Source organism: Staurois parvus, unplaced genomic scaffold (assembly GCF_062004578.1).
Source record: "Staurois parvus isolate SC_StPar_1 unplaced genomic scaffold, SC_StPar_1.0 ptg000232l, whole genome shotgun sequence".
Taxonomy (NCBI): Eukaryota; Metazoa; Chordata; class Amphibia; order Anura; family Ranidae; genus Staurois; species Staurois parvus.
Genome location: NW_028318028.1, coordinates 325,428 through 340,765, shown reverse-complemented (window position 1 = coordinate 340,765; position 15,338 = coordinate 325,428). Strand labels below are relative to the sequence as shown.

General features: G+C 41.3%; 1 protein-coding gene across 2 annotated transcripts in view; it reads left to right on the top strand.

The window, feature by feature from the left end:
- The window catches only part of ACP7 (acid phosphatase 7, tartrate resistant (putative)), a 40,991-nt gene extending 26,573 nt beyond the window's left edge, over positions 1-14,418 (top strand). For both annotated transcript variants that reach the window (XM_089679791.1, XM_089679792.1), the window contains exons 10-14: positions 508-565; positions 3,496-3,563; positions 6,261-6,332; positions 7,623-7,760; positions 10,592-14,418. In XM_089679791.1, coding sequence (XP_089535917.1) covers positions 508-565; positions 3,496-3,563; positions 6,261-6,332; positions 7,623-7,760; positions 10,592-10,639 — 384 coding nt within the window. In that variant the 3' untranslated portion in view covers positions 10,640-14,418. The remainder of the gene's footprint in view (positions 1-507; positions 566-3,495; positions 3,564-6,260; positions 6,333-7,622; positions 7,761-10,591) is intronic.
- The last annotated feature ends 920 nt before the right edge of the window (positions 14,419-15,338 follow it).

Below are 15,338 nucleotides of genomic sequence, written 5' to 3'. Positions count from 1 at the left end.
GGTTCATGTTGTTCCATTGTTTAGCTGCAGGAAGAAGGCACAGATGTTCCATTCAGCCCTGCTGCTGGCAACCTCTCAAACACTATGAGAGGATGACCACTGCTGTGGCTGGATGGGACTTTGTGATGTACAAACATTTAGGGCAGAATGTGTTAAGAATGCTAGAAGTCTGTCCCTGGGAACATGTTGCCCTAAAGGTTTGTATCACTAGGTTTCACAGTCCAGTCCCATCTAGCCACAGCAGTTGTCAGCCTCTCATAGAGTTTGTCAGGTTGCCGACCGTGGGACAAGATGGGACACCTGTGCTCTCTTCCTGCCACTGAATGCTTGATCCCCATGTGCCGGTGTTAAGTGCGCATGGGGACTTAAACAAAAGTTCTGCAGGTGCTTTGGATTATGTGGGAATTATGTTGCATATCATTATATTTCTGAGTTACCTTTTCTCTTGTACGTCATATTGTCTCCATTGCTGATAAGTTATCTTGCTGTGTGTGCTCTGTTTTTCAGACACGTACTGGGCTACCAGGAGGCCAGTATGCACTGGAGGATTTGTTCTATAAATATGGTAGGTGCCGCTTGATTTAAAACATCACCTATTTAATATAGCCTCTATAAGTGTGCTAGTATAAATCAGTCTAAAAATTACATAATTCTATAAACCAAAATGTGAATGTAAATGCAATACAATGTAAATAGTCTAACACAGTGTTTCTCAACCTTTTTTTCACTCAAGGCACCTTTTAAAATTATGGACAGTCCTAAAGGCACCCTTTAAAATCATGGACAGTCTTGAGGCACCCCATTTTAAAATGGGGTGCCTCTAGAGCAGTGGTTCTTAACCTTGTTGGAGGTACTGAACCCCACCAGTTTCATATGCGCATTCACCGAACCCTTCTTAATTGGAAAAATAAAATATGATTTTTAAAATTAAAAACATAGGTATATATTTAGGTATATATTTATACATAGGTGCACAAAATGAACAAAACCGTTAAGAACAAAGAACAAAACCATTAAAACATGATTTTCACACAAAACAAAAACATAATAATGAATATTTACTGCACGAATCATATGAGTCGGGTGTGGGTCTTCACCTCCGCCGAACCCGCGAGACTGACTCACCGAACCCCTGGGGTTCGATCGAACCCAGGTTAAGAACCACTGCTCTAGAGTCTCTAGACTGCCCAAAATGTTAAAAGGGCACCCCATTCTAAAATGTGAAAAACTATTCTAATAGTTTTATATACCGCAGCAACAGCCACACACATAGGACACCCAACATTGGAGGTGATTTATTCTTCCAAAGAAAATACACTTTTGCACACTGGTACTGACTAGTATTTCAGTGTTCCTGTTCCCCCTCAGTTTTTCTCCATCACTGAGCTAATGTGACCCCAGCTCTGATGGAGAGGGGTAGGGGAGGGTCAAGCTAGAATGCTGTGCAGGCAGCTGATATCCTCCTTATCCACTGATGATGTCACTGGTTGTCAGGCCGCCGGCTAGAAGGTCGTAATGGTGCACAATGGAAACCTCTGGCTTTGTGTAGCTAAAAGACAGGCTTGTTCCACCCACTGGATTGTATACAAGTTTGGGGCAATTTTTAGACATTTTGCCAAGGCACCCCTGAAGAAACCCCAAGGCACCCTAGGGTGCCTGGGCACCCTGGTTGAGAAAGGCTGGTCTAACATTTCTTCCAGTCATTCCACCATCAGGTTATATGAGACACCTTCAGTGCACTACTACAACCAAAGTGATTACAGTGTTACACTGCTGCTTACCAGGATGAAGGATCTCAATAACATGAGATCTACACTCGCTTGGCTATCTAACAGCTACGGTATAATTCTGGCCCAGCAACCACCAACCAATGTCCAGATGGAAAGCCAGTATACACAACACCTCTTTGGCTCCCCAACACCCAGCAATTACCAATGAGATAAAGAAGCAGGGCAAAACTCATAGTGTAGTAATAAAGGTTCCAAGTTTATTTAAATACAGAGCTGCTCACAATATACAGAACCTGCAGGCATCTGCATTAAGGACATTTGTATCTGAAAGTAGAACATCACCGTGACTCTTGCTGATGCACGTGATGACACCATGGATCAGAGGCACTGCCTCTTTGTTCTCAACAGGCATCATCAGGGAAAGGAGGCCTCCTTTTCCAGAGGTGGACTCCGGAATCACGGCACCATTTTACTTTTATTCTATGGTGTCATTCACCATTTTTACCAATCGAAATGCATTGGATTAACCTTCAGAACACTTGAATTATTTTTGGTGTCAATTCAGGAAGGTACTGGAAATGCTTCTATTTAGGTCCATGCTGACCTGATAGAAACATTTAGACTGTGACCCCCCCCTGATCTGCCTCATCTTTAAAGATTCATATTCTATATGCCATTCTGACTCTACCATCTGCACTTTATAGCAGATATTGGGATTGTTTCAGATTAGGCAAAGCTTTTGTAATCTTTAGTTATCCATTTCCTAGTGTAGTCTCATTACTGTTCTTAGCTGGCAAAGGTAGAATTTAATGTGGTCATCTACTGCTGTAGGGCCTGAAGCCTCTGTAAGGTGCCATGTTTTATGTATTTAGAGGTAACCTGGTGATGCAATTGTTGTAATGAATGGTTGTTGACTTCCTGTCAGGTTGAACAAGTCTACCTATTCCTCTCTAACCTGCTGAATGTAAGTCCATTACCAGACAAAATTTTGTTATTTTGTTATCGGTAGAGCAGGAAGGGGTATATTGCTTTCTGTGTTCTATTGGGGAAATTTCCCCTTATACCCTGTCATAGCAGGAAGTGGTGGAAAATCACTCTGATGGGACAAAAACCCTTTTTAAGAACAGCAAGGAAGAATTAAAACAATGTTTAAGGGTCAATGCACACTGGCTTAAATGACGCCATTGCTTTTGGATTAAAAAACGCAAATTTTGAGTATTTTTTTGTACTAGCATTTATCAGTTTTTAGGAGCATTTAGTGATCTTTTCTGCCAGAAAACCGCTCTCAAAAACGAAAACAGAAGGGTTTTTCTGCCTCTAAACACTGAGCTTAAAATATGCCTCTAAATGACCTAATGTGCATGGGCATATGGGATAACATTAGTTGCTTCTACAGGCAAAACGCTAAACTCCTCCAGGAGCAGTGTTTTTTTTTTTTTTAAGCCAGTGTGCATGGACCCTTTCTGTTGTCTATGGCTTCCTGTCCCAGTGACCACTGCACCCCACATTTCTTGTATAGGCATTACAGGGACAGGAAGCAGCCAAGATTATGCACCTTTCACATGCCAATGTTTGGTCAACAACTGAACTTCTTCATTACGTTTTGAAATTCTTTACGCTTTGAGCTACAGCCACAATTCATGGTTTGGCTGTTTGCTGAAAGCAGGTTTACCTGATAAAGTGGACACTGATTCCCAGTCTGCAGTGCAGGAACAGAACAGGTATGCATTTAAAGATAATCAGTTACCTGTGCCTCTACTTTCAGGGGTGGATCTGGAAATCTGGGCACATGAACATTCCTTTGAGAGGCTCTGGCCTGTGTATAACCGCAGGGTAAGTACACCAAACTTCAGTTCTGAGCCCATAGTACAGCAATTCTTAACTAGGGTTCCTCTAGAGATTGCTATAGGGTTGCTGAGCTGTGGTTGATTGACCTCCCATTTGATGGTAACTGCATAGTTCCCAGTCCAATGCCGCTTGGCAGGGCCAGTGTCATAACATGATTTTTTTTTTTTAGCTATCTGTATGGGTGGCATTCTGACCACCACTGTAAGAGGGGGGCATTCTCCCCACTTTAAGGGGCATTCTTCCCACTGACCACCAATGTAAGAAGCATTTTTATCCATTGACCACCAATGTAAGGGGCATTCTTCCGACTGACCACCAATGTAAGAGGCAATTTTACCCAATGACCACCAATACAAGGAGCATCCTTCCCCCTAACCACCAATGTAAGTGGCATCCTCCCCGCTAACTACCAATGTAAGGGGCATCCTTCCCCCTAACCACCAATGTAAGGGGCATTCCTCACAGTGACCACCAATGTAAGGGGCATTCCTCACAGTGACCACCAATGAATTATTTTATCAGGGATTCCATAAGTCCTAATAATTATTCCACAGGTTTCTCTGCAATAAAGAGGTTGTGAAAGGCATGTCAATGTACTAGGGCAGCCTATTTCATATATAGAACTAGAAAATACATTGGGCTTGATAAACTATTCGTAGCACAGAGACAGGAAAATTATGTGCAAAATTTTCATTCAAAATTTGACTTTAGATTCAGAATACTTTATTAATCCCAAAAGGAAACTATTAATTATGACATCAATTTATCTGTTATGCCATTTTTTTTTATAGCTATACCTTCATATTCTTGGTCTGATTATTTGTTTATGTCTGAAATGTTCATGAGCGATCTGATGGCTCCTCATTCATTCCCTGTGCGACCTGATCCTCAGGGGGTAAAATATATATATTTTTTTACAGTATACCGTCATATTCTTGGTCTGATTATTTGTTTGTACCTCAAATGTTCATGGGTGACCAACCTGCATACAAACTGTTTTACATGTTTTTATATTACTATATCCTTTCTGTGTATAAAACTTTAATAAACTCAGATTGAAGATAAATTATGTATTATGTATAGTGACTAAGGTTTATAAGGAGTGCTGTGCCACCTACTGCTTCATGCACTAATGCACTCATTCTACGCCCCAAAAATCTTCTCAATTATAAGTCATGCAAATTGTGACATTTCTGTGAAATCTTTCAAATATGGATTTTCCTATTTCTAATGCATATGTCGCACTCAACAGGAACATGCACTGTGAATTATTGTTTTATTTGTTCCACTGGTTAAGGATGTTGTACCGCTGATAGTTTATCAGACCCATCATGTTGCCAGTCCAGTGAAACTCCACCCAGTAAGTCACACGCTTTATCCAAGCCCCCTCAAAGTTTTGGTGGCTGTCACCTCCACGTCCAGTCGAACACAAGATAAGTTCTTCAAATAATGATTCTATCCATTTATATATTGTAGCTCCAAATATATCCAAAGAGCTTAAAGCAGAACTACAGTGTATCCGAGCGCCACAAAACAAAAGCATTATTTAATTCAGTTTTAATATTCAAAGCAAACTCACTCATCCATCAATGTCTCTCCATGCTTTATTTTGCTGAGAAATCACTTCAGAAAACAACCTCTAGCATTTCTGGCTGAGACCATCTTGAGTTAAGGCAGATGATTCATGGAGCAATTACTTCCTGGAATCCATCTGCCCTTAGCTCAGATATATAGGCAAGAGGGTGTGCTTAGCTGAGAAAACGCCTCCTCCTCTCCTGAAGACTCCTGGGATGTATGACATCATATGCCTAGGCATGGAACCTAGAAAGTAACTAAGGAAATGTAAAAAACTGCTTAAAACAGGTACATATGATATACAGTACATTCCTATGTTTTTACTAATGCTAGCAGCATAAAGATTTAAAATAGTCAATGTTGCTTGAGAGAGTGAAGTTCCACTTTAACAGACTATTTAGATCAGGTTGTTACTCCTGCCGTATTAATCAAAAAACATTCTAGGATCAATATTAAAGTGAGCCTTCACTTGAATGTAAAAGTACCGTCTCAAAAGTACCGTACAAAAGTAGCATCCCAGGAGGCTGCAGGACCAGTCTCACTGCGCGATGCAATCTCACACATGCACAGTGAGGAGCCAGCTGTGCTCCATCAGGAAGTCACAACCTGCTCCCATATCCAAGATGGTGGAGCCGGGAACCAACAGCAGTGAGAATTGTCTACAGTACTGGACTCCATGGACTGGTAAATACCTTATTTTTAAAAGTGAGCAACTATATGGGTGGGTGTGCCCAAAGTTGATCATTTGCAGATAATCACTCCATGAGCACGACCGTGAACAGCTGGGGGAGCTGTCAGCCTCCTATTGCTTTCAATGGGGCTACTCTGTCACAGCTTATCATCGGGAACCCCCCCCAATAGATCTCCCACTTCTAAACGCAGATGGTCCTATTTGCAAGGGTGAATGGAACCCTAGACCTCTTGCATGCAAAGAAATGGAACCTTTCTGTTTTGCCCATTGCAGCTATTCCAGCTGTCATTTTGCTGTTGCAGGTTAGAAATGTTAACATCCAGTTGGTTGTTGTGGGTGACACAGATTCCTCTGGTTTCTGCATAAATTATCCAGTGAATACAAAAGATCTAATTCTGGTGTATTTTTGGTTGCAGGTGTATAATGGATCCATTGATGCCCCATACACCAATCCCCGGGCTCCTGTCCACATAACCACAGGATCTGCTGTGAGTAAAATATAGACATGATAATGACAAATACATTACTAATATATTGTAGGAATACAGCAGTAAACGTCCCATACACTCAATAGCAATTTATTTTTTATTAGGCTTCAATTACATATATAAAAGCTACAGATGTTTTACACACTTCCTGCCTTTAAAGTGACACTAAATTATATCCTTCCTCTCCAAAACTAACCCATACTCATCCACTACTTAAAGGGGGCTTGTAGTCTATTTTTTTTATTATTTCATTTTTTACTGTGTTTTTCTGCCTCCTTGCAATGTCCTATGTGAGCCCTTGAACCTCTCATTTTCCTCCTCACCTAGTTTGGAGTGGGTAGTGCACGTTAGTGGTCATGTGCACTGCTCTAAGTACAATACAAATCCCAGAGAATATAGACCATTCTGAGGGCAAGCAAGGGAAGGTGGCTATATTCTTACATACAGTGGAACAAAAGTAGCCACCCTCTAATATTCACAGCAGCAGAAAAAAAAGGAATTGGGGATTTGTGCAGGGATATATTTCCAGTTTTCTGAAAATTCCCTTTTCAGTGGGCCTAATCAGAGGAAAGAATCAAAGTACCACACATGCACCACAGTCAGGACTGGTAGCTGCATACAGTCTGCTTGAACCTGGATGGGTGGATGTATTACTTTTAGGGCTCATTTGCATTGCTTTAAAATCTGGCAACTAGCAGATGGCACACATGGTACGCAATGTGGGAATGTTATAAGGGAAGGTGAGTGGGGACTGGAAAGAGAGGACTGAGCGATGGAGGATCAGCAGAGCTGGGGGTTACTATTGAGTGGAGGATCAGCAGAGCTGGGGGTTACTATTGAGTGGAGGATCAGCAGAGCTGAGGGTTACTATTGAGTGGGGGATCAGCAGAGCTGGGGGTTACTACTGAGTGGGGTATTAGCAGAGCTGAGGGTTACCAATGAGTGGGAGATCAGCAGAGCTTGGGGTTACTACTGAGTGAGGCATCAACAGAGCTAGGGGTAACTACTGAACGGTGTTTTAGAAGAGCTGGGAGTAACTACTGAGTGGGGCATCAGCAGAGCTGGGATCTGCTGAATGAGGGTACCAATGAGCTGGGGATCTGCTAAGCAGGGGTATTCCTGAGCTTGGAGTACTACTGAGCTGAGATTCACAGTCTGGTTTAAGGTTAGATGTTTAGTGTAGAATGGATGAGGCGAGCAAACTGGCAAACTTTACAAGGCATTCAAGAGAATCTCCATAAACCATGTTAATGCATCATGCTGTGTATTTGTTCACGGTTTTCATCCAAGGGCTGTAATGAGAGGCTTGATCCATTCTTTCCTCTACACCGGGAGTGGAGTGCAGTAAGGATTGAAGATTATGGCTATACTCGGATCCACGTTGCCAATAAGACTCACATACACATTCAACAAGTGTCCGATGATCAGGTATGTGCATGTGTTAGTGTTTCTACATGGGGGTACAAATGATGGGCTCTACATGAAGTGATCATAACAACTAAAGACGTACAAGATGCATAAACCAATCCTACTTGACATAGCAGCCTACATTACCATTTATGACCCACTTCTCTGCCATTTTCTATAAGACCACTGGGGGACGTGGAGTCATTGAGACTGAAGCATGATGTCTTTGTAGCACTTTTGCTGAGGTTTATAATAAAATTAGATCTTCTTAAAGCATAAAAATGTTAATATATTGCATCTTACCTTCTTTTTAAAGTTTCTTTTGCTGTATTTCCACCTTTAATAGCACACTTCCTGCCCCTGGGTAGCTCTAGCACTTCTTCACTATATCATTGAAGGTTGCCACCCTGAACTCCTGATATGGACTACAACCATGTCCTTATCTCTTCATCTCAATAGCATGGGGGGCAGGGCTATTGGTAGTTTTCAAAAGATAACTAGAACAGAAGTTAACCTTCAGAAAGTGACAAAGGACCAGCAAGATTGACAAGTATTTTCTGTACTTGTTGAAAGTGTCACTAGCTGCAAAAAAAGATGCCTAATACAGCCACCACCTATATTAATGTCTGTTAGGCTGTTATATGTTACATTTTGTTACAAGCGTAATTAAACTCGAATTTTTGAAAAATCACTGACAAGCAGGACTTTTATAGCAATAGAAGAGACTCGCAGCTTCCGTTCTCTTTCTTTCTCGCAATCCGAGCAGAAGCCCCCCCTCCCCCTTTGCCCTCAGTCTTACGGGACACATCACAGGTTTCAGGAGGCTGCAGGACCATACACAAAGCACAGCGCAGCTCTCGCACATGTGCAGGGGGAAGCCAACTGTGAAGCTGCAAGGAGTCACAGCTGGCTTCCCGTAGTGAACATGCTGACGCCTTGGACCCAAACTAAAATTAAGTGGACAGGCCCATTCTGTAGAGAGGGTCCTCACTTCTCTCCAAGTGTACACTATTGGCCACAGAGGCTCTGGCATTTGACCATTTAATGACAAGGTGCATAGCTTAGGCCTGGTTCACACCTATGCATAATGCAGTGTTTCTCAACTCCAGTCCTCATGGACCCCCAACAGGTCATGTTTTCAGGATTTCCCTCAGATGAAACAGCTGTGGTAATTACTAAGGCAGTGAAACTGATCAAATCACCTGTGCAAAATAATGGAAATCCTGAAAACATGACCTGGTGGGGGTCCATGAGGACTGGAGTTCAGAAACACTGGCATAATGCAATATGCTGTGGAAAAAACGTCCCTGAACCTTTCCAAAAACGCAGTGGCTGAAAACACATAGATGTGAATATGTCCCATAGGAAACCATGTTCAATGGACTGTAGTGCATTTTTGCAAAAAGCACTAAAAAATGCATAGGTGTGAACCAGGCCTTGGTACCCATTCGGACAGGGCTTAATCCTGACTGGTGGCACATCAAGGCTCTGTATTCGCCAGGTACAAGGGAAACCAGATTAAGATTTAGAGATGGTAAAAGGCTAATGCTACCTTTTGCAACATGTTACATGTCACACCCATGTTGCTAAGCAAACTTCCCCAAAAGAATGCATTGGTTCTCTCACCCCACAGCAGCTGTCATTTTGTAAATAGGCTCCACCCACACAGACACTTGATTAATTCACAGAGATCTGTGAATTAATGAAATACAAGTCCCATGTGCCACTGTAGCAGACAAACTTGTAGTTTTTAATGGAACACGAGTGCAGTGATCGCTGTACTCTTAGTCCATTGACTCTTCCTCCAGCTTTCCAATTGACAGACTGTACCTTGGTATGGACAGGAAGCTGGGGAAAGAGCCTATGGGAACCTGGCGTTGCACCCTCAATCCACTGGTCACAGGTGCAATGAACTTAGCCTTTAAAAGGACATATGGGAATTTTCATTGCTCACCTGATTTTCAAGGTGTGGGCTTTCATTCTAAGGCCACATTCACAGTTGCGAATGGGGCCGGCACCAATTACATGCGAGAACCCCAGAAGGGGTTCCCCACAATTAGCTGGGGGAGGCAGCTCCATTGAAAGCAATGGAAGCCTAACAGCTTCCGCAGCTAATGGTGGCATGGAGCGGCCACCTGCAAGTGATTGGTGTTGGATGCAGACAGTCTGCAGTGGGGTTCTCGTATATAATCAGTCCCACTCTCAAGTGTAAATGTGGCTTTATGCTTGTGTAGGCTCCAATCACACTTATGCAGTTTGCTTTTTGTCTATTTTGCAGTGCTTATTGCTGTTTGTTTTGTGTTTTTCTACACACGTTTTAACCGTGTTATGCATTTTTGTTCATTTTTTTTTTTTGCTGGGCAGAATCGAAACACACAAAAATGCATTACCACGCATTTCAGCAGATTCTCTATTGAAATCTATTTTAGCAAAAATGCTGCTTTTTGCTTAAAAAAAAAAGTCTGTGACCCTTTCCAAAAAAGCAGCAGCAGTTTAAAAAAGCGTAGATGTGAGCATGTTCCATAGGAAACCATGTTAAGTGGACTGTACTACGTTTCTGCAAAAAGCAATAAAAAACACATTGGTGTGAATGGAGCCTAAGTCACTGAACTGCAGCAATCTAGTGTGTATGTGAGATTGAGACACTTGATATGCACGTTTATTTCTAATATGCAGCTAATTAGGCAGAGATAAATATGACAGCCCCTGGGCCACAAATTAGCAGTGACAGATTGTGTATCCCTGTCTTGATACGTTTCTTTTGAACAATATTAGTTTTTCATGTTAAAGTTGTTGTAAACCCTAATATATATAATTTTAGTTGCATGTAATCTTTTTCTGTTTTCCCCTAGGATGGAGAGATCGTGGATGATATATGGCTGATTAAAGACAAGAGCTAAAAATACAGAGATTTCTGGCTAATAGCAAACCAGACAAGGCTCTAAATACAAATCCAGCCTTCTAAATCCCTGATGTCCAACCTGCGGCCATTTGGGACTAGGGCCCTCAGGGGACCCTGCAGACTTTAGTCTGTATTTATCTTACCTAGATGCTTCTTAAGGGCCAATTCACACTGACTTGCGCTATAATTTATGGAAAATGCATGTCCATTTCTATCACGTTTTAACATGCACTGACCTTTGTTGACATGCATACACAGCGTTATGGTGTGAATAGTACAAATTGGAAACCATTGTTTTTCAGATGTTCTTCCATTGATCTGTGTTTTACAGCTGCTCTAAAATGTAGATCAACGCACTGGTGTGAAGGCCCCCAAGCCAGTGAAGGAAAAATATTCTGTATACCAGCTTCTAGTAGTTAAATGATTTTTTTTCTTTTATAATGGATCTTGCTGGGAGAAATTCCAAATGTGGCTTAAAAGAGAAGTATGGCCAAAGTTTTTCTGGCCATACTTCTCTCCTGGGTCACAGAAGTGCATTTATTTCTGCATTCCTGTGATCCAGTTTCAGCTCACATCACAGAGCCCGCTCAGTCTCTGGATGTATCCCAACATTATTGTCAGAATCCACCCAGGTAACTGACCGGCTGCTGGCTCAGCCTTTCAGCGTGCTGCTGAGAGCCTGGGACAGCTGCTCCCACCCCCTCCACACCCTGGCGCTCCAGAGAGCACCGGGGGGGGGGGGGCAGAGCAGAAAGCGATGACTGACAGTCATTGCTCTCTGCTTAGTGAAGACTGAGAACTGAGTGATCAGCAATCATGTGATTGCTCAGTTCTCAGTCTTACAGATGGCAGGAGACAGCTTCAGCATCGGATCGATGCTGCAGCCATCAAGGCAAACATGTATGTTTGAGTTTTCCAATCCCACACTCCTTGAAATAATTTTTAAGATGGCTGCAGGAAACAGAAATGGGGAAGCAATGAAGCTGTAATAGCATTGATCTCTAGTCTCACATAATGTCTCCACGCTGTGAATGTCTCCTGAAGCATATCCCCAGTCTCCAACAACTCCCATAGAATGCAGGCAGTCTTTGACCATCTCCTGTTGCATGTATGCAGTCCTAAAGGTCTTCAAAGCATTACATTCACTAAATATTGGGTGGTGATGTTTGGGATCATACTTGAGGCCCTCTGTACCAAGAAAATTAACCATCACTGTTCTATATCAATCAGTGTGATTCATCCCCAGAATGATGTCTCTTACTTTCTACCTCTCAGGAACGATCACATATGCTATGTGTACTAAACTCGTACAAAAAAAAATAAATATATATATATATATTTGTGTTCAAAATAGCAGTATGTTGAAAAAAGTGAATAAAGCTCTTTGCTCTTTTGCAAATTGTAACCTCTTCAGCACGTCTTTTTTCCAACAGTGGGACTTTGCGGGGGCTTCTTGCAGATAGCTTGGCTTCACATAGGTGTCTTCTATTTGTAACAGTACTCACAGGGAACTTTACACCTTCTTTGATCTTCCTGGAGCTGATTGTTGGCTATTGCCATTTTGGCTATTCTTCTATCCATTCGAATGGTAGTTTTTCGCTTTCTTCCACGTCTTTCAGGTTTTGGTTGCCATTTTAAAGCATTTGCAATCATTTTAGCTGAGCAGCCTATCATTTTCTGCACTTCTTTATATGTTTTCCCCTCTCCAATTAACTTTTTAATCAAGGTACGCTGTTCTTCTGAACAATGTCTGGAACGACCCGTTTTCCTCAGAATTTCAGAGAGAAATGCACTGTAACCAGCATGTACAACATTTGCTGCCTTCCTTCCTTAAATATGGGCAATAATTGGAACCTGTTTTTCAAAGAATGAGTGACCTCACTAATAGAACTCCACACTGCTATTATTTTGAACATGCCCCTTTCAATTAGTGATTCAATTACACAGAATCAGCAGCATGCATGTCATGACTGTTGGGTCTGTTGGATTTCTATTACTCTACTACACCTGCTAGTAAATTATTTGCCATGTAGAAATATCATTTCTACCAAAAACAGTGATTGATCAGGTTAGTGATGTCTGACTGCTAATATTATGAACACAACTGTATATATATATATTTTAGTAATCTCAGACTGGAAGCACTATAAGCCACCGAGAACATCAACATACTGTAGGACTTGTACACTTGGTTGGGATCAGGTTAGCAGTTTTATTTTTCTGCAAAGAAGAGAGAATGCTATGATCAGTATTCGCAGCTCAAGGAGTGTCTGGGTCAACTAAACCAGCAGGATCTGTTTCCGTTGGCAGAAACCCCAGTTGTCATTGCAGGCCTACTTTATGGATGAAACAGACAGTCAATGCCTTAATAAACTATTTAAAGGGGATTTCCACAAACTGGAATATCCCTCTGTGCCTGGGACCCCTCCCTGTAGTAACACAGCGGGCCCTATTTATAAAGAACTGGCCAGTTACTATTTTTACTGATTGCCTGGTAATTCACCACCAAAATTGTAAGGTATTTAAAAAGCAGCGGCCATAGCTCTGGTGAATTTATTTAAAAAAAGAAAAAAAAAAGAGGAAACTGTGAAAAATAAATAAACTAAGCAGATTCTAAAAATGTATTATGCAGATGATAGCTAGATGGATTCATATATTTATGGAAGTTATAAACTTAATGTTTTTTTTTTTTTTACTTTTTATCATGATTACATAATTGGTTTAAATGATTTTATCTTCTTGATCCCCAGCTTTAATTCCCAAATCCATTGTTGGGTACCGGAGGAAAAGCTAGATACCAGGAGGCGAAACCTACTATACAAAAGGCCTCGTCCTCTTAACTCCCACCCACCTGGAGCAAGATCCCTTCATACTTTTCAACAGTTCCTTCTAATAGTGGCCAAAAAAAGCTTTGATAAATTATGGATTTCTTCCGATAGAAATAATTTATCTATAGTTGATTGATATGCTATATGCAGAGAAGTGGATTTTGATCAACATTTATTTATTTTAGTTAAGGTGCAATCATAACTTATGATCACAAGTTCTCACATCTCATCTCTGTTTCCACCGTGTAATCTCATTACCGGATCAATTGAGTTACGATCAAAGTAATTCACAGTGCTGCCGATCGATAGAAAGCAATCGATAATTTTTGAGTTTGATTGAATTCAATCTAAATTGATCATAAGGGAAGGTATGACTATCCAATTGTTTGTGGATTCAATCATTTTTATCGAATCGCACATCGTTTGGATAGTGAAATGGAAACGTCTGTGTCCACCATAGGAGCTAACTGGCCACTGAGGCTCTCACACTGGTTTGTTGAATGGTTTTGTCAATGTTATATAGCACTTCTGCCTTGCCGCACTGAGGTCTCTGGTTCAAATCAGGACACCAATGAATTCTGGTCAAGACACTATCTGCATGGAGTTTGCATGTTCTCCCTGTGCACTCTGCTTTCCAAAGACATGCTGGTTGGGTAATTAGCACCTAAGTTGGCCCTAGTATGTGTGTGCAGGTCCTATTTTGTATGAATGTGAGATAGGAGTCTTAGACTGTAAGCTCCTTGAGGGCAGGGACTAATGTGAATAAAAAGTATGTAAAGCACTGCATAAATGATAATTTGGAGGTTTGTAGCAGAAGGCTCTGAACTGGACAATAAGTTAACTGTAAATATATTTTTAATATGTAATGACCACATGATCAAAATGTTTTATTACAACGTAAAAAAAAAATATGTTTTGCAACTGTGTAAATAAAATGTATGTATATTTTTGTGTGTGTGTTGACACTTCTTTCTAGCTTTGTTAATACTTGCCTAATTATTGGAGCTCATTCACATCACATTGTGTGTTAAAATCACTTCTCTATGTGTCTATGTGAAATGATTATGTTGACCTGTCAATCATTTCTTGAAATACAAAGACATTTCTTTTTATTTTGGGAGCAGTAAAGTAGTACCTCTTATTAGAATTCCCCATCCTTATTATCTCGTCAACCAAATCTAAAATAGATTCCATTGTCCTAATGGAAAAAAACTGCCCTTGCATTTGATCACCACTTTCAGACAGTGTTGCGTGTACCTATAGGGCACAGGTGTCAAACTGGTGGCCCTCCAGTTGTTGCAAAAATACAAGTCCCATGAGGCATTGCAAGATTGACAGTTACAAGCATGATTCTCCAAGGCAAAGGCATGATGGGATTTGTAGTTCTACGACAGCTGGAGGGCCGCCAGTTTGACACCTCTGCTATAGGGGGTACAACTTGTACTGTCACGTAGGCAGTGGGCTCTCTGCATCAACAGGTGAATGTAGGCCCTAAAGATGGCAGAGGTGCAGGGGCTAAGGCTTACTATACAATCTGAGAAATCAAGAAAAAAAGAAAGGTTGTTCAAGAATGTCCCATCAGTATCAAAGTTACACTAAATTCATAAAAACGTATATTTTATTATAAAAAGTCATATAACACAGTGGCTAAATGGTTAGCACTTCTGCCTGGCAGTACTAGGGTCGTTCGTTCGAATCCCAGCCACGGCACCACCTGCCTGGAGTTTGCATTTTCTCCCTGTGCCTGCGTGGGTTTCCTTGGGGTACTCCGGTTTCCTCCCACACTCCAAAGACATGCTGGTAGGTTACTTGGATCCTGTCTAAATTGGCCCTAATATGTGTATGAATGTAAATTAGGGACCTTAGATT